General features: G+C 36.8%; 1 protein-coding gene across 3 annotated transcripts in view; it reads right to left on the reverse strand.

The window, feature by feature from the left end:
* LOC149836368 (alpha/beta-Hydrolases superfamily protein) overlaps positions 1-24,626 on the reverse strand; it is a 124,734-nt gene that overhangs the window by 52,935 nt on the left and 47,173 nt on the right. For 2 of the 3 annotated variants that reach the window (XM_090009177.1, XM_090009175.1), the window contains exons 4-5: positions 20,050-20,192; positions 1,886-1,994 (exon numbers count right to left, since the gene is read on the reverse strand). In XM_090009177.1, coding sequence (XP_089865303.1) covers positions 1,886-1,994; positions 20,050-20,192 — 252 coding nt within the window. The remainder of the gene's footprint in view (positions 1-1,885; positions 1,995-20,049; positions 20,193-24,626) is intronic. The other variant, XM_090009176.1, reaches the window with a different exon arrangement.

The raw sequence follows: 24,626 nt of genomic DNA on the forward strand, positions 1-24,626 counted from the left end.
CAGAAAATAAGCTGAAGCAACCAGATCTGCTGTCACTGGATGATGTGAGCAATACAGTAACTTGGGGAGAACAATCTCTGCTGTTGATCTCAGATCAACAATAGATCAAGGAGAAAAGAAGAAAAAGCAAGAAGAAAAGATGGAAGAAAGGAAAGGAAGAACAAAAAATTATCATAGTCAAAGAAGTCATCACAGATGCCAATAAGATACACAAGACGTGTTAGAAAGGAGAGAGAGAGAAAGAGAACAGAGAGAAAACAACAACAACAACTAAGCCTTCATCCCAAAACAATTGGGGTCGGCGATATGAACCAACAAAGAAAATCATTCTGGGTCTTCCACATGAATCCTTCTCCTCCAATCATTTCTATCCAATGCCATGTCCTCGGTGAGGTTCAAAGCATTCATATCATTTCCTATCATCTCCATCCAAGTCTTCCTAGGCCTACCCCGACCTCTTTTAACTAATATATTTTCCCATTTCTCCATCCTTCTAACTGGAGCATCATTAGGCCTTTGCCGAATATGTCCAAACCACCGTAAACGATTCTCTCTCATCTTATTTTCAATGGGTGCAACGCCTACCTTCTTACGTATCTCCTCGTTTCAAATCTTATCTTTTATTGTATTTCCACACATCCATCTAAGCATACACATCTCAGCTACACTCATTTTTTGAATATGATGTCTCTTGGCAGCCCAACATTCCGTACCATATAGTAAAGCGGGCTTAATTGTCATCCTATAAAACTTTCCCTTCAACCGCAATGACATTCTACGATAGCACAACACTCCAGTTGCACTTTTCCATTTCATCCACCCAACCTTTATCCTATGATTTACATCTCCATCAATTTCTCCATACTTTTGAATGATAGATCCCAAATATTTGAAACAATCATCCACTGGGAGTAAGAAATGCCAAAAGTCTACAAAAGGAGAGACCCAAGGGCGAATACTCAATAGGTCACCTCATAGTCTTATTTATAATGACTCTTCCTTGGTTTACAAGTTGAATTTACAATCTCCCATACAACATCAACTCAATCGCTACTCTTAACACTGCATTAATATTACATTGCCCTATGCAACAACCTTGCTTTACCCAATACAACATTAAGTACAATATAACTTCAGCCACAAGTTAGAAAAAAATAATAATAAATGAAATAAATATTACTACTCTCTATGCATGATGGGTGACACTCTCGAAATTGACAACACCCATTGTCAAATTGCTGAAACTGCTACTGGTCATCCTAAGTTCCTAACATTAAGGCGAACCAACTTGAAAGGAGGCACATAGGGAGTTAACCTAGTAAGCATTACACCAAAACTAGGGATGAAACTGGGTTGAAGTTCTGATATTATATATCCAAACCCAAGTCGGATTTAAGACAATTATAGTAGGTCTATTCAGATCTGGGTCTGAATTAGATAGAAAAAATATGCCAGGGTCCAGGATGGAATTCGGTTTGACCCAACCAACTTATCTTCTTCACTTTGAAATCAATAGATGCTACCTGTTTTTAGCTCATATCTGAACCAGGCCTGGAACTTCATTATAAATCCAATCCAGAGCCAGACTTACTCTTCAGAAATCAGATGAACTATAGGGTCAAGTCTGTCACAACCCATATCCAGAGTATCTGCAACCCTGTTTCCTAGCTCCCAGTACATCATCCTAATATATCAACCAAATTTTGAAACACAAATGTGTTAGTTTAGTTGATGATCCTAAAAAATTGATCACAAACAAAAACTATACATGGTTTTCACATAACTGAACATCTAGCCATTCAAAAAGTGAAATTGAGCAGTCATAACCATTAAACAGAAACAAGAGCAGTTATAATAAAGTTGAAGTTGTGAAAACTGCTATCACCTGGCAGACAACAAAGTCCACAGAATCAGCAATAAATGGTTCATGTGGACCATCATGAATCCCTGTCAAAATATACCTCTTCAGCAGAAAGGATGGCGTCCAATTAACACTGCAATAGACATCAAATAAGGTATTTGCGAAGGAAGTGGATGGAACTTGCAAGTACATCTAGGAAAGAAGAAAATTATAATTGTAAAGCAAGTTCCCACGCTTCACAGAACCAAATCTGATAAATATAGTACATGGAAATAGAAAAGATCTAATGAACATATAGCATGTATTCGTGCATTCAATACTGTCACTTGAATGAAGACAATACCATGAATATGATGTCATGAAAGTCATTTTCTACATACACAGGTTGACCCATCTATTCCATTGATCTGTTCTCTTTTCTTATTCCACAGCAGCATGCAGGGGAAAATGTTGACGTCCCTATTTCTAGATAGCTCTCACTAACATGGTGCCTTCTAGGACAAGTATGAATTAAAAAATAAAATAAAAATCCACGAAGTGTTTCTGGTGTCTATGCTATGTATGTCCCTTATTCCACTTACAAATATTTTATTAAACCATTGAATGAATGTTCTATGTTTCCCACATGTGTGAACACCCCAAAATTTTCAAATCTTTTAAATATTCCCTGTTTGCCCCTGATTCCATTTTTTTTTTTGAGTAATTGAGTCAGTTTTAAATCCAAATTCCAGTTTATTTCTCAAGTTTTACTGAAACTAAATCCATTTTTATATATCTGACTCGATTTCGGATCTGGATCCGGTGCCAAAATCCCAATCTGAGCCTCGTTATCCAATTTCCAAATTAAATCTCTAAAAATACCAAAAATAATTTCTGAAAGGCTCAGACAGCCCATTCGGTATCCATTTGGATCCATGACTCCATATTTCTCGGTTCAAGGTTCAAAACTTGAATATTTTCTCAAAATCTGGACCCGAACCCATTTTCTGAAGAAAATTCTAAAAAAATCAAAACCTAAATTTTCAGAAAACCTCTTTTTGTAAATATTTCTCAAAAAAAAAAAGTCTTATCTCTCGTATTGCTTAGGTTCTAGGGTTTTATTTCCAAAATAACAAAAAAATCTGAAAATGCCGGGAAAAAGAACAAAAAATCAAATAATAAAAGAAAATTACAAAAAAAAACTGCTTTTAAGAACCCGTTTTGAGAAAGAACTTTTTAAAGAGGTCTCTTTTTGGAAAACTTTGGAAAATCCCTCCGTAACAAAAACCCTTATCTCTCGCCTATTCCCCTTTTCTTTTACTCTCCAGAACTCTCGCACGCACTCGGTCTTCTGGGAGCTTCCTCAAGAACCCTCATCACGAGCTCCCTCGCCCTTCATCTCCAACCAACCCGCTTCCAAATCTTTCCTCCCTCGCCTATATAAGAAAACTGTAGGAGAAGGCTAAGGCATCGATGACATTCCCCTCCTCTCCTTCTTCAAATGGTAGTAGGGTTCCACGGTATTGCAAAGAAGGAGTTTCCCCTCCCTTCAGAACTTCTGCGAACAAGGTAAGAATCCCTTCTCTTTTTCGTTTTCTCTTGATTTTTTTTTCTTTTCGTTTTGCCCCATTTTGAAGCACCATGGTAGCATTGATTTGCCTCTAGCAAACCAATCTACCTCTCGTGCAATAGTAACGGAACAACTATGTTCCAACATTTTCTTCCTCTTCGTGCCTCATCATGCTACAATTTCGTGGCGCAGGCTGTCGGATTCTATAATCTGACAGGATCCATCCGAATCCCAGTTCAAATCTTCTGCTAAATATTGTTCTCGTGTTAATTTTCTGGCAAACTTTTGGATTTCCCATTCAAGCTATTGTCTCTATTTTGGAATTTGGTTCTTCTATGTCATTAAATTTTGGCCTTCATTAAATGCATCAAACGCGTGTTCTTGTTGATCGTCATTGTTCCCATTTGTGTTATTATCTCATATCCATCTCGATTTGGAGAGATACTGGTTTCCCCTGCTTCATACAGTATCATGTCTGTGTCTTTATCTCTATGCATTTCTGGCAATTAGATGCACCTAAGCAAGAGACCTGCTGAACAAGGGTTTCATATTTCAGCGTGATTGTTATGTGGTCTGATTTTATTTTCTCGATCTCTTGTTCCGGAATATTTTGAATAGCTTATCTAATTTGCCGTATAGATGAATATGGTTTGTCGGGAAAGCCAGTTTGATAGTCGCCCTGTTGAAAATATGTGGAGTATCCTCGTGTTAGCTAGGAAGCTCAGTATTCCTCATAAGGCATCGAGGCTTCATTCCTGTACTACTATAGCAACGCCCATCGTGGGTAACAGATAAGCTGGGTTTTTCATAATTTTCGCTTAGTTTCTTTAATGCCTTTAAGTCACTAAGTCACGATGGTGATTTCAATTTTTAGCCAATGTTCGGGCGCCCTTCTCATAAAGAGGATAATGATGGTTAGGAGAAACGAATCGATCTACAAAGACCAATTTGCAGAGGATACTGTCAAAACTCCAGAACATATGTCTGCCTATTTAAGTGTCCTTTCTTCTCTTTCTCCTGTAATGTTAAAGGCCATCAGATTTTCTGTTTATTTCTTCTTTTAATTTCTTTTATTTCTATACTGATCTGCCAGAAGCAGATCTTCTGTAATTTAATTTCATTAGCATTAACTTAGCTTTCATTTCCCTGCTTTGTTGTCTTCTTCTCTTTTTTTTTGCATATTGATTTCTTATTTTTAGTTTAATTATCCAACACAGTTGATTTCTTATTTGCATTGTTAATCTCCTACGCTTATTCTTATTCCCAATTTATATATACATGACTTTTGTTTCATGTGGTTCATCGTATCGGTTGTGTTTAACCAGTGTTAGATCTCTTCTTTTTCTACAATCTGCTGAATAGTGACATTTGGACACTTTCCCTCATATTGTTCATTTATTCTGGTGGTAGCATCATTTTTTTTTCTTTTCACGTGCACCTCATTCACAACATCATGCGTCCATGTTGAATGTTCTAGCAGTACATATACTCCTCGGCATCAGCTTGAAATCTTCACCTACAATCTCTGTTTATCCCTTGATGGGCTAAATTCTCCCATATTGTCCTGCTGAAATGCAGTGATAGATGTCAAATTGATCATTTGAGAGGGATTCATGGTAAGAAGGTGAAATTGAAAACCCCAATTTAATAGGTGATCAGCTTACAACAGGGGTCATTTTGATGGAATCAAGCTACCTATGCATTTTTGGGACTGCATGTATTTAGGAGAGCCATTAGTTTCTTTTCTTATACTACAGATTTGATTCATGGCCAACAGGAATTAAGCATTTAAAACCATGGTAGAATCTGCCACGATTTAGTTAAATGAGCATGAGTCACGACCAGTCATCCATTCATGTTTTGAATCTATGTTGTTTCTTACTAAAACCTACATTTCTTAAGCATCGTAGCTCATGATCATATAACCATTTGCATTTCCCTCAGCAATAAGATGCCATATGGCGTAGATATAGTCTATGTTTTGTCTCATGCTAGTAGGATATTCTGCATTTAATTCTCATAAGACCTCCATCACATATACCCTTCCAGTTCATCAGCATTGTCAAGGTCCAAACTTCTGGAAATTGCCCATCAATATAGGCGCACTCAACTGGTTTAATAGTAGCAGAGTTTTGTCTTAGGTCCAGACCTGGATTCCTCTACCTGAATCGACTTGATGGGATCTCCATTCTTTGGAATTTCATGCGTTCAGAGCTTAGTTACAAGGATGGTGCAACCTCTGTAATAGTTTTACATTGCGTTGATCTTGGAATATGTTTTTTTTTTTGTTATTTGTTCCAAATAATTTTTTTTTTTTGAAATTGCAACAAATACAATATCACATATTTACATTCCAAACCTGTATTTTCAATCCCTTGAACCTTAATACAGTGAATGTCTGTGTTTTAAGTAACATGGACAGACATTTTTATTAGGTGCTGACCAAGATGGTTTACTTTAACAGCACTGTGATTTAGTGTTCACGAAGTGAAGTGGCGTCGGTAAGTATGTCATCCAGAGACTGATCCCCTTTTAAATCAGAATTTTCTAGTTCTGCAAAATGGTCCATCTTCTTACATACTGTCAAAAATCAACTATTCCATGTATGTTTCAGCAAGATTTATTTGGAAATAACTTATGCGTTAGCTTATTGGTTTGCTTATTGCTCACCTTGGTGATTGTGATCTCGATGCTCACAAAACAGCATCATCCATCATATGCTCACAGTAGATGCACGACACTACTTTGCACTTACCTTGCACCTTCACTTCAGTCACTATACCGCATCATCTCCATCCTCAAGGCACGACCCTGCTACAGTGCCACTTACAAGTAGCCTTTACATACTTTGTTACCTCACCTTCTTTTCACCACATCCCCATCTTGTATACACCTATGTCACACGGACTCGGCTAAGGAGGTGCCGCACCCGAGTCGACACGCCCCGACACGGGTGCGGACTCGGGTGCGGCTTCGGACTCGGCCCGGACTCGGTCAACGCCGAGTCGGACTCGGTCAACGAGTCCAGGCCGAGTCCGTCCACATTTTGGACTCGGTCAACTTTGACCGAGTCCAAAAATGTCCCTAAAAAACCATTTTTTTATTTTTTTTTGCTTAAAAATATATATAAAAAAAGGCACAGTGCAGACTGTGACTGTGCTGCCTGACTGTGACTGTGCACAGTCTGTGCAGTGTGCACAGTCACAGCCTGTGCACAGTCTGTGCCTGTGCACAGTGCACAGTCTATGCCTGTGCCTGTGCACAGTGCTGTGCAGTGTGCACAGTCACAGCCTGTGCACAGTGCTGTGCCTGTGCACAGTGCACAGTCTGTGCCTGTGCACAGTGCACAGTCTATGCCTGTGCCTGTGCACAGTGCTGTGCCTGTGCCTGTGCACAGACACACAGACTATGCTGTCAGCTGTGGCATTTTAAAAATAAAATAAAATTATATATATATATATATATATATATATATATATATATATATATATATTTTTTTTTTTTTTTTGCCGAGTCCCCGTGTCCAAAAATTTTAAAATTGTGCCGCACCCGTGTCGCACCCGCACCCGCACCCGCACCCATGTGACATAGGTATACACACAGGGAACCACCTTCAACTTTTGTAGCAGTGTTAGCATAGTATGTACACCTATTTGGCTCCAACATCATACATCACATGTACACAGCACATACATATTTGTTGATTGTTTCCTGCATTCATCATAGTGTGTTTTAACATTCCATCTGCGTGCCTATACTCATTAGTTTAGGGATCAATTGGTACATATGTTTTACCACTAGTTTAACCTATAATGTAGGCATCAACATATCATTTATATATTTTAGGCAATCATTCCCCATTCCATTCACATGCTTCAATATCTTAGGATATCATTCATATCCTTCCTACAAGTCTACTTTAGGACATTACATTTAGTATGTCATATGTATATGCTAGTACTCACCCCATGTATGATTTCAGTATAGAAGTGGTCATTCATATTGCATTTTCATTAAAGTAAGATATATACATTTCATTAATTATATCTTAAGTCTCATATGACATATATGAATCGTTTTCCATGCCTAATACTAACTTACATTTCGCAGGAAATACATGAAGAGTACTATCTTTCTTCCTGGAATAAGATTTCAATTTCCATTCAATAATGTAATAGTTAGATATCAATGAAAAATTTACATTCCCAGTCTTAGATTAGAATGAATGAGCATTATAAATATCATGAATCACTTGTTCTCATATTTTCTCCTTTATTTTCAAAAATTTCGCGAATGGGAACACGAATGGCACGTGCATCATTTCATAAGAGGTAACTAATCCTAAGTTGATGATTTACATCAATGGCCATAGTCAGGATGTAAACAAAACTTAGGATTTTTATATTTTATAAAATAACACTGGATCCACACTGGACCCTTTTTCAAAAATCATCATATTTTCTTTAAATATTTTCCTCTTTTATCAGGGTTTAATGTAAAATTAATTCAATATATATACCAATGGCCATAGTCAGGGTATATTGAGAGTTAATTTCATTTTAAACTCTATAAAAGCACCAAAATATATTTTATTCTTTACTTGAATTGAAATTCGATTATTATATAATACATTCAATGACCATAGTCAGGGATGTATTATATTTTCCATCTTATTTTAATTCATTTAAAGAATGAAATAGCTTTTCAAAATCCAACTTCAAGATTCTTTAAATTCATCTCATCATTTAGGATAGAACTGCATCATATTTCCAAAATTCCTTTTCAAAACTCCAAGTGATATAAATATCTTCTTTAATCAATCTTCAATTCTTGTAAAATCCAATTCATCTTTTCATTTTTCAAATTCTATTTCATTTTCAATCTCAAAGTTCAATTTAACTTTGAGATTTCAAATTCATTCTATATTCAAAATTCCATTTCCAAAATCAAGTCCAATTTCAAAGTTCAATCCAAACTTTGAGATTTCTGATCCATCTTCTGATTCAAAATTCGAATTCGAAGTCCAATTTGACTTTGAAATTCATTTATATATCCCAAAAAATTCAAATTCTAAATCAAACTTCAAAGTTCAATTTAACTTTGAAGTCACCTTCTTTTCAAAATCAAGTTTTCATCTTCAAAAATTCAAAACCAAAGTTTGAGATTGATTTTGAATCTCAAAAACTTGATCCTTCTTAAAATCCAAATTCAGTCTGGGTTTTTAAAACCCAGATCCATCTTCTTTGGACTTTCAAAGTCCAAATCCAAAGTTAGAACCCAATCTCATCTTGGATCTCAGACTTCAAATTCAAATCCATTTTAGGATCCAGAACCCAATTTCACCTTGGATCTCAGACCTCAGATCCAAATCCATTTTAGGATCCAGAACCCAGTTCCACTTTGGATCTCAGACTTCAGATCCAAATTCCCTTTAGGATCCAGAGTCCAACTCTATCTCGGATCTCAGATTTCATATTCTAAATTCATTTTAAGATCTAAAATCCATTTTAGGATTCAGAATCCAATTCCATCTTGGATTTCAGATCATGGATCCAATTCTATTCAGGATCTTGGATCCAATTTTATTCAGGATCCAGAATCCAATTCCATTCCCAATTTTAGGCTTCAAATCCAATTACATTTTCAGATCTCATTTGGACTTCTTAAATCTATTTTTATTTTTAAATACCATTTGGATTTCTCAAAATCCAAATTCCATCATGATTTCAAACTTTAAATCTAGAATTCAATATCACTTCAAAATTTCATCTCCTTCTCTTAAAACCAGGTTCAAAATTCAAATTTAAAGTCAATTTCTGACTTTGAAAATTCATTCATTTTCCTTTTACCTCAGTTTCAAATCATTCTCTCTCAAAAATCAAGATTTATTCTTCCAACTCTGATCACCTCAAAGACTTAGAATTTCTCTGATCTATCTCAAGTTCTGAGTTGAATTTTATCAATCAAAAATTATAGAATAAATTTTTAGATAATATTGAGGCAAAGCAAAACTCCGCCTGTGTAGTTATACACTGCCGGTCCCAAGCCCGGATAAAGGAGGAGGGTTGCGGTAGGCCTGTGACAGCCAGCATAAAAATTGTCATATCCTATGAAAATGAACCAATATGAGAATTTCGTTGGGGCGTTCCCTACTGAGCGACGCGCTGTACTCTCTAGGCCCGGAGGCAGTGATAAATGTGCAAGGGTTGCTAGGTCGTCGCCCAGAAGCGACGCGTCACACCGGCGCCCGGGTGTGGTGTCAAATAGGCAAGGGTTCCCTCACTTTGTTGGACGGGTGGGGGTAAAGAAGTTAGTCCAAGACCATAAAATTAGGTTAGCCACTTGGAACATAGGGTCTTTAACTGGTAAGTTGGTAGAGTTAGTAGATGTTATGTGTAGGAGAAAGATTGATATTTTATGTCTTCAAGAGACCAAATGGGTAGGTGAGAAAGCTAAAGTGATAGAACCTTGGGGATATAAGATTTGGTATACAGGAATAAATAGGAATAGGAATGGAGTAGGGATTGTTATGAGTCGTCAGTTTATAGATAATGTAGTTGAGGTCCGTAGGAAGGGTGATAGAATTTTACTTATTAAATTAGTATTAGGTACGGATATTATTAATATTATTAGTGTTTATGCACCTCAAGTAGGTTTAGATGATTCCATTAAGCATCAATTTTGGGAAGATTTAGATGGAGTAGTACAAGAGACATCTTATGGAGAAAAGCTTTTCATCAGCGGTGACCTTAATGGACATGTAGGCATTAGTAGGGATGGATTTGAGAATATCCATGGAGGCTATGGTATAGGAGAAAGAAATGAAAGTGGAGAAAGGATTTTAGATTTTTGTTTGTCCTATGATATGATCTTAGCAAACACTTGGTTTAGGAAGAGGGAGTCTCACCTAGTAACATTTAAAAGTGGGGTTAATACGAGTCAGATAGATTTTTTCCTACTTAGAGTGAGAGATAGGGGTTGTTGCATCGATTGTAAGGTTATACCAGGAGAAAGTGTAGCTACACAACATAGAGTCTTAATTTTAGATCTTAGAATTAGACAATGCCGCAAAAGGGATAGACATAGGATAGATCCTAGAATTAAGTGGTGGGCACTGAAAGGAGCTAAACAAGGAATGTTTGTAGAGCAGGTAGTTAAGGAAGTTGATTGGTGTCTCGAGGAGGATTCAGAATCAATGTGGAATAAGATAGCGGGTGGTATGAGAAAAGTAGCTAAGGAGGTATTGGGTGAGTCTAAAGGCGGTGCACCACTAGGTAAGGATACATCATGGTGGAACGAGGATGTCAAATTAGCTATTAAGGTTAAAAGAGAGTGTTATAGAAATCTAAGTAAGAGTCGTGATAATGAGAATTTGGAGAAGTATATGATAGCAAAGAAGGAAGCTAAAAAAGTTGTTCGAAACGCGAGGGCTAAGGTATATAAGGAGGTTTATGACAAGTTGGATACCAAAGAAGGCGAGAAGGATATTTATAGGCTTGCAAAGATGAGAGATAGGAAATCGAAGGTTTTGGGTATGGTTAGATGCATCAAAGATGAAACGCAAAGGGTTTTAGTCAAAGATGAGGAGATTAAGGAGAGATGGAAAAATTATTTTGATAAGCTATTTAATGATAGTCATGCTCAAGATCTTGGAGACTTCTCCATTCCTTTTCATGAGATAAATCGTGACTTCATGCGCAAGATTCAAAAGAAAGAAATTGCAGAGGCTTTGAAGAAAATGAAATCAAGAAGGGCAGTTGGCCCAGATGGTATACCTATCGAGGCTTGGAAATGCTTGGGAGAGAAAGGTTTAGAATGGTTGACAAATCTTTTTAACTTGATTTGGCGAACAAATAAGATGCCTAATGAGTGGAGGAAGAGTACTTTGGTGCCTTTATATAAGAATAAGGGTGATATACAAGATTGCACAAACTATCGTGGTATAAAACTCATGAGTCATACTATGAAACTTTGGGAGAGGGTGATTGAGTCTAGGTTGAGGAAGGTTGTCATGATATCGGAGAATCAATTTGGTTTTATGCCTGGAAGATCAACTATGGAAGCTATACATCTTCTTAGACAACTTATTGAAAGATATAGAGAGAGGAACAAAGATTTGCATATGGTTTTTATTGATTTAGAGAAGGCATACGATAGAGTACCTAGGGACGTTCTCTGGTGGACAATGATGAAGAAAGGTGTTTCTCTCAAGTACATTAGTATAATTAAAGATATGTATGAAGGAGTAGTAACCAATGTCCGCACTTGTGGAGGGGTGACAACCAATTTTCCGATAACGGTTGGGTTACATCAAGGATCTGCTTTAAGCCCTTTCCTATTTGCGATAGTGATGGATGAGCTTACGAGATCAATTCAAGAAAATGTACCGTGGTGTATGTTGTTTGCTGATGATATTGTTTTGATTGATGAGTCTAGAGCTAGGGTTAATGCTAAGTTAGAATTATGGAGACAGACATTGGAAGCTAGAGGTTTTAAGTTGAGTAAGAGTAAGACTGAATATATGGAATGTCGGTTTAGTAAGCAACGAAGTAGTGATGGGAGTGTAGTGAAGCTTGGTGAGCAAGATATACCGGTGAATGATTATTTCAAATATTTGGGATCCATCATTCAAAAGTATGGAGAAATTGATGGAGATGTAAATCATAGGATAAAGGTTGGGTGGATGAAATGGAAAAGTGCTACTGGAGTGCTGTGCGATCGTAGAATGCCATTGCGGTTGAAGGGAAAGTTTTATAGGACGACTATTCGACCCGCTTTACTATATGGTACGGAATGTTGGGCTGCCAAGAGACATCATATTCAAAAAATGAGTGTAGCTGAGATGCGGATGCTTAGATGGATGTGTGGAAATACAATAAAAGATAAGATTCGGAACGAAGAGATACGTAAGAAGGTAGGTGTTGCACCCATTGAAAATAAGATGCGAGAGAATCGTTTACGGTGGTTTGGACATATTCGGCGAAGGCCTAATGATGCTCCAGTTAGAAGTTTGGAGAAATGGGAAAATATATTAGTTAAAAGAGGTCGGGGTATGCCTAGGAAGACTTGGATGGAGATGATAGGAAAGGATATGAATGCTTTGAACCTCACCGAGGACATGGCGTTGGATAGAAATGATTGGAGGAAAAGGATTCATGTGGAAGACCCAAAATGAATTTCTTTTTTGGTTCATATCGCTGACCCCAATTGTTTTGGGATGAAGGCGTAGTTGTTGTTGTTGTTGTTGTATTGAGGCAAAGCAAAAGGCATAAATTCGATCCTTGGTTCGATTACCCCTGGTAAAGGCGCCAAGAACGGTCGAACCTCGTACCGACGAGCGAATCCCGTCTCTCTATTTTCCCGCAATATATTTCAAAACGGAGGCGAGTAATTTTTTAAATATTTTCAAATCAAGGTCAAGTGAGACCCCGCAAAAGAGTTCCTCTCTCTCTTCTCTTCTCTCTTTCTTTTCTGTATTTTCATTTCTCCCTTCAAAAAGAAGGAAATAGAGGTCAAAAAAGGAAAAGAGAAGGAAGAGAGAGAAACCACAAGAGAGGAAAAATTTTGCGATGATCACAACATGTCAAATTGCAAAAATTAGAAAAAGCAAGAAAAGGTTATGATAAATCAGGATAAAACAAAAATAAAGACAAATTTTCCGCACAAGATGTTGGTATGATTAACTTCTGCATAAGAAAAGAAGTAATGGTTAAGAAGATTTAGGAAATGTGAGTATATATCGTGGTGTTCTCGATTTGTCCATGAAAGGATAAACATGCATATTCTTTCACATATGAGGATAGATGTTCGTAGAAGCCATGTGATTGATGCAGATTTCAAATTGGGTTGTAACTCAAGGTAGGGAATGAATTTTGGGATGACGTAAATTGGGTTAGGTTAAAAGCAAATAAGCCTAATTGGGTACAAATTTGCAGGTCTAGCTGATGTAGGGTTTGGATTTGGGTGAGGGTACAAGTTTAGGTTCTCTTCTGTCCTGTAATAGTTTGAAACAGAGTATAATACAGAACAAGGTCTAGGAAAGCAGCAATTTTAGAACGACTATGATATCAATTCCAACAATACAAAATTCTCACAATATTTAGACATTTAGGAATCTAGAAATGATTTTTGCAGAATTTTATCAATCAGAAAACCCTTCATAACAAAATTTACAAGTCGAAGCAGAAATAAATTTGCAGAACAGGAACAGGAACAGGAATCCGGTATGAAATTTCACCAACTTAGCAAGGGTCTACAGAGCTTACCAGGAATCCAATTAAGATGAAAAAAAAAATCCAAAGTGAAATCCAGGGTGTGTAGAAGCTATGTCTAAAAATTCAGCTTCAAATGATGCAGATAATGCACGAGTGAATACCAGAAGTCAAAAAATCCGATGTGTTTTCTGCAGAATAGAACAGTAGAACAGAGTTTTCCTGTGAGTTTCTTGCCAGATTCCAGTGTCCAATGGCCAGAATTTTACCTACGGCGATACACCACCTCTGCTACAGTGGGATCAACACCATGGAAGCTCAATCCAAGCCACGGAAGGGAAAGAAAGCACTCCGAATTACGTAGATCTACCAATAAAACTCCAAAAATACCGAAAATGGCAAGAGAACAGCCAGAATTCAAAACTCCAATTCAAAATGCACCTAAATTTAGCAAAATCAATCCAATCTACACCCAATTACATATCTGAACCATCCAAAATAACGATCCATGCATGAAAACGCCAAATCTAAAGGTCAGTCATCAAAATAAAGCAATCAACATGAGAATTCGTCATTGATTTTCATGTCAAATCCTCGAAATTCCTCTTAAAAATGATCCATCCCACACTGATTTAATCAAATTCAATTCATATTCGATCAGATCTCAATATAAACACGATCAACAGGAATTACGATATTCAAAAGATAATTCATGAAGAAACGAATTCGATCTCACCAAAACTCCACTCGTTCTTCATGTTGAAGGTCGATTTTCACGTCTTGAATCTCCAAATTTCACAATCGGCTGGGAATTGCTTCAGATCTGATGTAGGACTCTTGATCAGAGCCAATCTCCACTGAAATCACGATCTAATGGTGTAATGTCGCATTTTTGATACCTAGTCTGGGAGGAAAATCATTTGAGGCTCGATTTTTAGACTGATGTCCTTAAGTCTGGGTTTGACCCAGGTCTCATTGACAAGGTCGAGGCGAGCCAAACGAAGCGTGAAAAAAGTTTAAATTTCGACATTTAAATTCAAGCGAAATTCGGGTTATTTTTGGGCAAAATTCGGAATTTGGTATTCGTGTAATATATCGTTGGCTGCATCTCAAAATTTTGAGTGTAACGATAATTTACTTTCCTGAATTTGAGTTTCGGTTGGCACGAAAATCGCAGTTTTTCAAAAATTGAGCAGTTTGTCGAAATGGATCCGGAGTTGGATCGGATTGGATCCAAGGCCTATGATCTGAATTAATATGAATCTGGGTCCTATTTAAGTCCTACTTAAATCTGGATTTAATCCAGATCTTGATCCATTTTCGTTTTGGGTATGAGTTTGGATTTTGGATCCGGATCCAAATCCAAGCCCAACATTTTTCCAGCTTTAAATTCAATATAAAGCCTTACTTTGGAGTTTAATAAGGTTGAGAAGCCTTTTGGGTTAATTTGGTTATTTTTGGAAGTTTTTAGATAATTGTAATTAATTAATTATTAATTAATATCAATTCCGAATTTTTATTTTTGGGTTGAGTGAGACTCTTTAAAGGAGTCCTTGTTCTTACTTAAGAAAGAGAGTTTTAGAAGAATTGGAAGTTTTAAAAAGAAAAGTCAACTTTAAGGAGTTTTAAAAAATTATACATTTTGGAAACAAGGTAGGGAAAGAGTCCCTTTTTGGGAACTCTTTTTGAGAGGGCTGGAGAAGGGGGGGATGTCACCCCCTCTCCCACTCATTATATATAAAAAAAAAGAAAACAAAGAAAGAAGGAAAAAGAGAAAGAAAGAGGGAAAGAGAGAGAAAGGGAAGGAGAGGAAAGAGAGAAAGAAGAAGGCTCTTCTTCTCCCGCCATCAACATCTTTCCACCGTCGGTTTCTTTGTTTTTCTCGTTTCTTCCGATCCACACAAGGTACAAGTCTCCTCTTTTGATCCCAAGTGAGAAATCAAATACTGGTTGGAAAATCTATGGGGAAAACATGTAGGTGCATGCTTTCCTTTGAACCCATGGAGGATGATCCACGGATCGTCCTCCATGGCTGAATTTTTTGTGTATTTTACCCCTTTTCATGAAGTAAAAATTCTGCCCATGTATAACAGAATTTTTATTCATGAAAGGAGTAGCCCTATGAGGGGCCCCTATGCTAAATATTGATTTCCAATGGTGGATTTGGATGTGGGCTGCGTATATGAATACATATAGGCGTGGGAGTAGTATTATATGCGTATATTTTTTTTCCAGAAACGTGTATGCAATGGCATGTTTATTGAAAACATTGAAATCTACATGCCTTCTTGAATAGGTAATCATGAGTAGGCTTAATACCCATATTACATTAGCATGTACATGGTTTCATTTGTTTGTAACCTAATGTAAATGAGATTCCAGCTTAAACATGCAGATGCGGGTCATTGATTTGTAAACACAGACACTCACGAATCTGATAACGTTTTAAAAGCATGTTTCTCATTCATATACATATGCATTATTTTAAAGAAAAGGGAATCGGGTTACTCGTGGACCTCCTTGTCCCTTTTGTTAGACCTCACGGTCTGGCCGGACAGGCCAGCCAGGTCTGGTCAGACCTGATAAGTATTGGCAAACCAGCCAGGCTCGTCTGAACTGCATCCAGCTAGCCTGACAGGGTCTGCCAAGTAGCAGGGCTCAGCCGAGTGGCTCGGCTGAGCCGGCTCAGATCAAGAGGAGGGGATGGGTTCTTATTTCAAAAAAAAATTGTAAAAAAAGAAAAATTTTGTTCTGTTGGTGGGCTGTCCAGCCCTGACAGCACACACACAGGCCCGGGCTGGGCCTGTGCAGGAGCTGTCAGGCCCAGCCGATGGGTTCGGCTGGGCTGGCTCGGCTAACCCGGGCTGGCAGGGGCTGGCCGGACCCAATCCAGCCCTTGGGCCGAACTGAGTTAGGCCTGGCAGTCCATTGCCAGGGCCGAACTGGGTTGGGCCTGGCAGCCCATTGCCAGGCCCGACCAGGGTCTGTCCAGACCAGACCCAGCCGATCCTGGTCAGCTGGGCCTGTTTAGAACCCCAGCCGACCAGTCGGCTGGGTGCAAATTTCTTTAGAAAAAAAAAACAATACATATATATATATATATATATATATATATATATATATATATATGACAAAAGTTTTACATAGGTATGCGTATATATAAATTTAGTTTTCCAGATGTCTGCAATGAAATTGATTTGGGCTGGTACACATTTGCATATAGTTAGTTGTGCACACACGTGAATAACAAATGATGTACATATAAGGCATGTTGGGTTATGCTTCAACAAAGATATATTGCATAGATGTCTCATGTGCAGGTGTCAACTTGAATTAATTTGGGGACACATGTATGCAGCAACATGGGTGTTAACAAGCATTGACAATAATATGTACATAAGGAAAATATGCAATGGATATGATTATGTGTGATGAATAAAAGTATGAAATTGTTTTGAATGTATGCATCAAATGAAAGCATGCAATGAATATAAAGTTGTAAATTAATGCTCATGCATATTATCGTTTTAAACACATCTTTAAATGACATCTACGAATGTGCATTGAGAAGCATTTAGAAGTAATGCATTATGGTATAATTCTTACATATGGTGCATTGATGATCCAAGTGAATCATAGCAGATGTGGAGAGCCCCAAGCACTGGGTGCTCCTTCTTTACTTACTCTTAAATGCATCGTAAAAATCATATTTGTTTTTATTGTATTGTGTTTACACTGTTCTATGCTTTTTCGCAAGCGGTGGTCCCGTGATGGCCCTCGCAGGGGTAGATGCGAGTTTTTGCCTTTGCTTTTGTATATTGAATTGTAAAACTTAATAATTGATTTTTAATAAAAAGATAATGAATAAGAACAGTATAATGTACGTTCTGAGATCTCCCATCAAAAGAATGAGCATCTTAGACTTTGGTTTTGGGGGACCACGAGGATATAAAAACTCTGTATGCTTTACTTATTACCCTTGAACCTGATATTGAGGTTCTTTCTCCTGTCCACGGTTTTACGAAGAGTCTGTCACTTGACCTGGGGGTGGTGTGTTAGACACAGTTGTTGTTTTGGTATACCAAGAAAGTAACACTATTGGATGTGGAGGTCCTTAGTGTCCCGACATTAGATGTGGAGCTCTAATGTTCTGAAGGTGATTCGGTCGAGGGCTAAGTTTGAAACGCAGTAATAAAAAACAACTTGTGTGCTAAGTTATCCTGAGAACCCTACTTGACCTTGGAAAATTGTACCTGTTTGGTGTATCTGCGGGCAACGGTAAATAAAAAGAGAAACTTAAATTGTGTGCATTTAATAGGGACGTGCATATCAAAGGAAACTATAATGAAAGATAATAATTTACTCATGCATTGCACTGAAGTCATGTATATTCCTGCTATGCATTAGAACATGCATGTTTATTTATTCTCTTAATTGTTACATGATGGTGGATGCATAGTGTTTGATTCCTAATGCATGTCAAATGTCCTGGTAATTTAAATTGTGATCCCTGTTATTTATTAATGTTCTCTCATGCTTAGTAGTTGTTCCCTACTGTATGAATGCTTAAATTGAATTATGTAAATGTCATAATTGTATTCCTCTAAATTATTGCATGAAATCTTATATGTATTTTTTATGCTCATTTATTTCATTAGAGAAATTCGTATGCAGAATTCCTCGAATTTCTGACACTCTTATTTTTGTGGTTTTCGCAGCCGCAGAAGATCAGTGAAGCGACTAGCTTATGGTAGAGCTACGAGTGTCACACTTTTGTTGGACAGTTTTTTCCTTATTTACTTTTATGTCATTTAAATAACTCTGATATGTCTCTTACAACTATTGTTTAAATACTCATTCTTTCATAAATAAATAAAATAATGAGTTGTTATGGTTTTGGGTGATAAATGTAAGATCTCTTGTGGTGTGTTTGGTTATCCAATTGGGAGTGAAACAGTAAAGGCCCTAGGTCTCTGGGAATATTTCTGCAATTGATTTAAAAAAAAAACTCCACATCTTTTAAGGGGTATGAGTTGGAGTCGTTACAAATGATCAATCTAGGCCAAATTCCACGATCAGATGATCGATCTTCACGTTGATACACTGAATTTCATGTGAAGACATGAAATACTCCAATAGATATACTAATTTTTTTTGGATGTTTTGATTAAAATGAGGCTAAAGCCTTGCTTTGATACCAGAAATGGTAGCTGATCATGGAGTGGATGAGATGAATTGGAGAATGTTGTCTATGGTGGAGTTGGGAGAAATGGAAGGAATGAAGGAGAGATTCTCAACAGAGTTGAACTCTAATGAGCCTAATCTCAAGTCTTAAGGCAAAAGCCAAATCCACGCTACAAGAGAGGCCAAAGAGAGATAATTCACATTAAGATGAAAGAAGGATATGAGAAATCACAAGCATGGGGGTAATATATAGACCCCAAAAGACTAGAATACCCCTCATAATACCCCATGTTACCCACTACACCCTCCACGAATCCAATTACAACATGTGAGGAGATCCACTAAAATAACCCGCCCAAAACAAGAAGACTTAAAACCAAAAACTCGCCCAAAAATAGTATGCTATCAAGAGAGAGAGACCCCAACTGATCTAAATGTAATGAATTTTGGATCATTTGTATTAGGCTGGTTCCTAGGGGAATTTGATCAAAATGGACATAAACAAATTAAGACTAATCAGGTAAAGTCTTTATTTATTGAAAAAGCACATATAATAAATTGTACATCAGATCTGGACTCAGATCCAAATTCTGGCATATAGATACTTAAACCTTGATTCACTTAACCTATCATTTTGGACACAACTTGAACATCTCACTCTTTGAGATCCAAACACACCTATTAGTAGAGAGTGTGTGTGTGAGAGAGAGTTCCTAAAATGTAAAATTTAGATTTACACAATTTCATTTTACGGTATAAAATTATTACTTTATATTCTTACCATAAAAAAAATGACCAACTAGAAGGTACACTAGCATTGTGAATTTATAAAATTTACATACTTAAAAGATGGTAACTCTGAGTATCCATACTTTATGGCAGAAAATATCAAAAAAACCATTTGGGTGGGTGCAGGGTTGTTTTAGGGGAATAGCTTTTAATAAAGTATATTTGTGGGAGAACTAAGGAAATTCCCAAGTCACTACTAAAGTTGGGGATTTTCTGCACTAGCGATGGAAACTGATCCCTCTTGCCCCTTTGTCTACCATTGATTACTGTTAGAACCATAGTTGGAGACAGTTCATAGAATTCATAGTTATCTAAATTTCATTTCCAGATAAAGAGATTGTTTTGGCAAAAAAACCCTTTTTGCAAATAACTAACGATAGAGAACTAAATTATGTATTCCTAATTTCCTTATGAGCAAAAAATAATGGATATATAGGATTTTCTACAGAGCTTACAAAGAGGACCATGGCATTGCTGCTCCAAAACAGCGTGTCTCTAAAAATGCATTTGAGAGCACCAAAGATCTAACACGCCTAGGACGATGTTGCGCAAAAAGCTGTGCCAAGAATCCACCAAGTGATGTGCCATATAGATGAACCTTCAAAGTTCAAACCAATATAATAATCAAACTTCTCAAATATAACAAAAGGCAAATATGACAGAAGGCAATATATGCAAAATCAATATCCTGGAAAGTTATAATTAATTATTAAAACAAAATTAGGATAGCATATCCTACGTCTCATTCCAAAATAACCTTGTTGGTACATTTAACAATTTCTAAGGCATACATATCTATCCTATTCTTTCAGAAACTATAATCAAATCCTGCAATATAAATGTATATACAGTGCATTTAACCAAGCATACATAAATAACATGAAACCTATGATGAACAATGCAGAAGTATATCAAACAATATAAACAAAGATAAAATCAAACAGAAATACAACATTTTGGAGTTGCAGGACCTTGCACCTTGGTTGTGGTCCTGCTCCCTATTCACAGGTTCGTGATGCAACCAACTAAAGAGGAACAAACTCCCAACAAAATTGGAAAACGCTACCATCAATTATAAACCTAAAACCAGTCACCAATATTTTGAAAATATCGAGATATTATTGCTTTCTTCACAACAGCCAGAAAAAACAAAAATATTGAGATATTTTCAAATTATTTCCAGCATATATCTTATTGTGATATTATCATGTGATTTTAAAAAATCCTTATTTCTATATATTTTAAGCATGCATTTTTTATTTATTCTATTCTTTCAGAATCAAATCCTGCAATATAAATGTCTACACTGTGCATTTAACCAAGCATACATAAATAACAAGAAAACTATGATGAACAATGCACAAGCAATATCGAACAATACAAACAAAGGTAAAATCAAACGGAAATAGAATGTTTTGGAGTTGCAGATCTGTCATCTCCGTTATGTTGACTACAGAAGAAAATTATAACAAAACAATAAGCTAAGATCAAGATCATAATGTAAGTAGGATCCTTCTACCTTGGTTGTGGTCCTGCTCCATATTCATATGCTCGTAATGCCACCAACTAAAGGGGAACAAACACCCAACTCAATGGAAGTTCACCACCAACAAGATTGGAGAATGATACCATCAATCATAAACCTAAAACCAGTCACCAATGTCGCCAATATTTTAAAAATATTGTGATATTATTGTTTTTCTCACAACAGCCAGAAAAAATTGAAAATATTGAGATGTTTTCAAATTATTGCTAGAACACATCTTATTGTGATATTATCAGCGGTTAAAAAATCCTTATTTTATATGTTTTAAGCATATTTTTTTTGTTTCTTTTATATTTTAAAAACTTTTCTAACTGTTTCTTTTTTGCAAGAAAAAATAATACGTAACCTATTATTTCTCATATTTTTTTATTATTCTTCACATTTTTTCCAAATTTTAAAACTTCCAAGATTTTCCCAAGAAAACCACTTTTGCGGAAAAAATGAGAAAAAACTTGTTATACTGGGGATTATGCTTAAAACCAAGAAATAAAAACTTTTTCTTTATCTCCAACCCATCAACATATTTCCTAAAGACATATACATAATAATTTAATGGATACCTTTAATCAAATTTATTAATTTTCAACTTTTAAGCAACCAGATCTTAATCATAAACAAGTGAATTAAACCACAACGCATGAGAAAAAATAGAAAGCTGGTAGAAATGGCTATCAATGTTTTTTATTTAAAACTCTATGAGAGCTCTTGACTTGCAATTTGATAACCCCTCCTTCCAAACTCCTGGCTCTTTTGATCCTTCTTCTCATATGGTGTGTAAGACCTTTGGTAGTAACTTATTGTAGATTATGCGTGTCATTGTATACAAGGGTATTACTGACTTTTCACCACATGATGGGTCCTGGATTGCCCCTCGGTCATATGGGAGTGCTTCTCATTGTTTGTATACTTTAGTTAGTCACAATTGTATTACTTGTTTTATTCCTTTTGATGTACAGAGTTTGTATGATACTTGTTAGTAGGCCATCGTTGTAAATCTATGTCACAGGGATTCGGCTAGGAGGGTGCCACACCCGCGTCGATGCGACTCGACGCGGGTGCGGGTGCGGCACCGGGTGCGGTCAACCCTATCCTGGGTGCGTTGACCGCACCAGGATCATTAAGGTCCATTTTTTTTTAAAAAAAAAATTTGCCCAAATGGGCTTCGAATTTTTTTTTAAAAAAAATTATGCTGACAGTCTGACAGCTGCAACATTTGAAAAAAAACCCGCCTATTCCCCGACCCCCTTTTATTTATATATATATATATATATATATATATATATATATATATATATATATATATATATATATATTTGCCCCTGCCGCACCCCCGCACCCGGGTTTTTTGGAAGTGCCGAATCCCCGCACCCATGTGACATAGTTGTAAATTTCTTTATGTAGACTTCTATGTTGGTTTTTGGGTGTGTAAGCTATCTTTCTGTTTGGGGTTTACCATACATAGACATAACACAGACACAACAGATGACCCACCATACCCATGTCTCTTAGAAATCATGGGTTCTGTCATTCAATCACAAGAACAAGCATAGAATAGAGAGAGAGAACGTGGCTGTTGCACAAACCTCAATTAGGGGTCTGCGTATGAGGCTTATCATTAAGTATTAGCTGATACAAACATTAGGGTACTGAAATACCCTTTACACAATAGGCTAAATTACAAATGAACCATTAATGAACATGTGACTAAATAAACTTGAGTTGGGTATATGAATGATGACTTCTTTTCATCCTCCCTCAAGTTGTACATGGTTTTGAACCATGAACAACTTGCCTTTTAACATCCAAAATTTGTCCTTGTTGAGCCCTTTAGTAAACAAGTCAACAACTTGATCAGTAATACGAACGAATTCAAGTTCAATTTCCTTCTCTTCAACCTTCTGTCTTACAAAATGTTGATCAATTTCAATATGCTTGGCACGGCTGTGGTAGATGAGATTAAACGACATGTTAATGGCACTTGGATTGTCACATAAGAGAAAACATCGAGATATCGATTCTCCTACTTTTGTCAATAGGTGTCTATCCATGTTACTTCGGTTGTGGCAGCTACCATTGATCTATATTCAGCTTCTGTGCTCGACGTAGCAATGGCCTTTTGTTTCCTATTACTCCAGGAGACAAGATTTAGACCAATGAAAACACAGTATCCTGAGATCGACCTGCGCTCATCTGAATCTCCTGTCCAGTCTACATCTGTGTAAGCAAGGAGTTCGTGCGTGTGATGCCCATTCATACTCTTTCTGTACAGAAGACCATCTTTAATAGTTTCCTTCAAATATCGAAGAATGCACGAGTGCGTTAAAAGACCAGAGCATGTAGAATGGGTCGTCAGTTAAATAAAACCTGACACACTCATTCGCTCGTTGTTTTTCGTCAAGGGAGAGGATGAGATGGTACAAAAACTTCGATGGACAGGTTGTTAACAACCACCCCTCGGGCAAATGACTCGGTGCCCCCAGTCATCGAAGTTAGGGGACGGGACTACCGGAAATTATCCTAAGTGGTAGAACCCATAGACTTCTGCAGAAGTTGGATGCATCCTTTTATACGAGTGGCCTTTGGAGAATTCTCTCGGTCATTAGCTGTCCCCTTAGGAGCAGACTCAGCTAGCTACCCGGGGTATCTAAAATACATGGCATAATAAAGCCTCAGATTAGTCTCAGTTGTTTCTATGTTTTGTGCCTTATACGTACCCGCAGGCTAGTTAATATCAAAACAAAGTTATCCTTTTCACAATACTTGTTGATTGTGCATCTTGTGTTAATGAATTGCTTATCTTGTGTTAAGTAACTGCTTATTTGCTTGCGAAATCAATTGCTCACGCTAGCGATAGCTTATTTGTTTGTATGAATCAAATGCTCATGCTACTTATGGCTCATTACTTACTAAAATTGCTTACCATGTTAAAATGAAATTCATATGCTTAATTTTGTTCTATATTATCTTACTTGTGCACCTACCAATTTTTCATGAAACAGATCTATTTTATAGGTACAAGTGATGATTAGGTTTACGAGATGGGCGATTGCAAGATGGCTTCAAGATCCCACTGTTTCTGATGGCGTTCTACGTTCAGGATACATTTTGAAGTTTTGCATTTGGTATAAGGGTTTCTTTAAGAAATCTCATTTTTCTATAAACTTGTTATTTCCTTTTTAATGCAGATGGTTTTCTAAATGCTTTGTGAGGATTCAATCTAGTGTGAAATGGAGATTTTTATGCTAACGCGCCCAAGGTTGTCGACTTGTCTCTTTTCTTTTCGAAAAATCGTTTTCGCTGATTTACTAAAACAAAAACTCTGAAAAATAAAAAAATTTCTAGTCACTTTCAAATATTTTGAAAGGTTTACAAGTTCAAAATTTTAGGGCATTACAACTTGGTATCAGAGCAGGGATTAGATTTTCTGGAAATACCAATTTGTCTTTAGGTAAAGACAACTTGGTATCAGAGCTTTGAGAAACAATG

Source organism: Nuphar pumila, chromosome 6, assembly GCF_984573655.1.
Source record: "Nuphar pumila chromosome 6, dmNupPumi1.hap1.1, whole genome shotgun sequence".
Classification (NCBI taxonomy): Eukaryota; Viridiplantae; Streptophyta; class Magnoliopsida; order Nymphaeales; family Nymphaeaceae; genus Nuphar; species Nuphar pumila.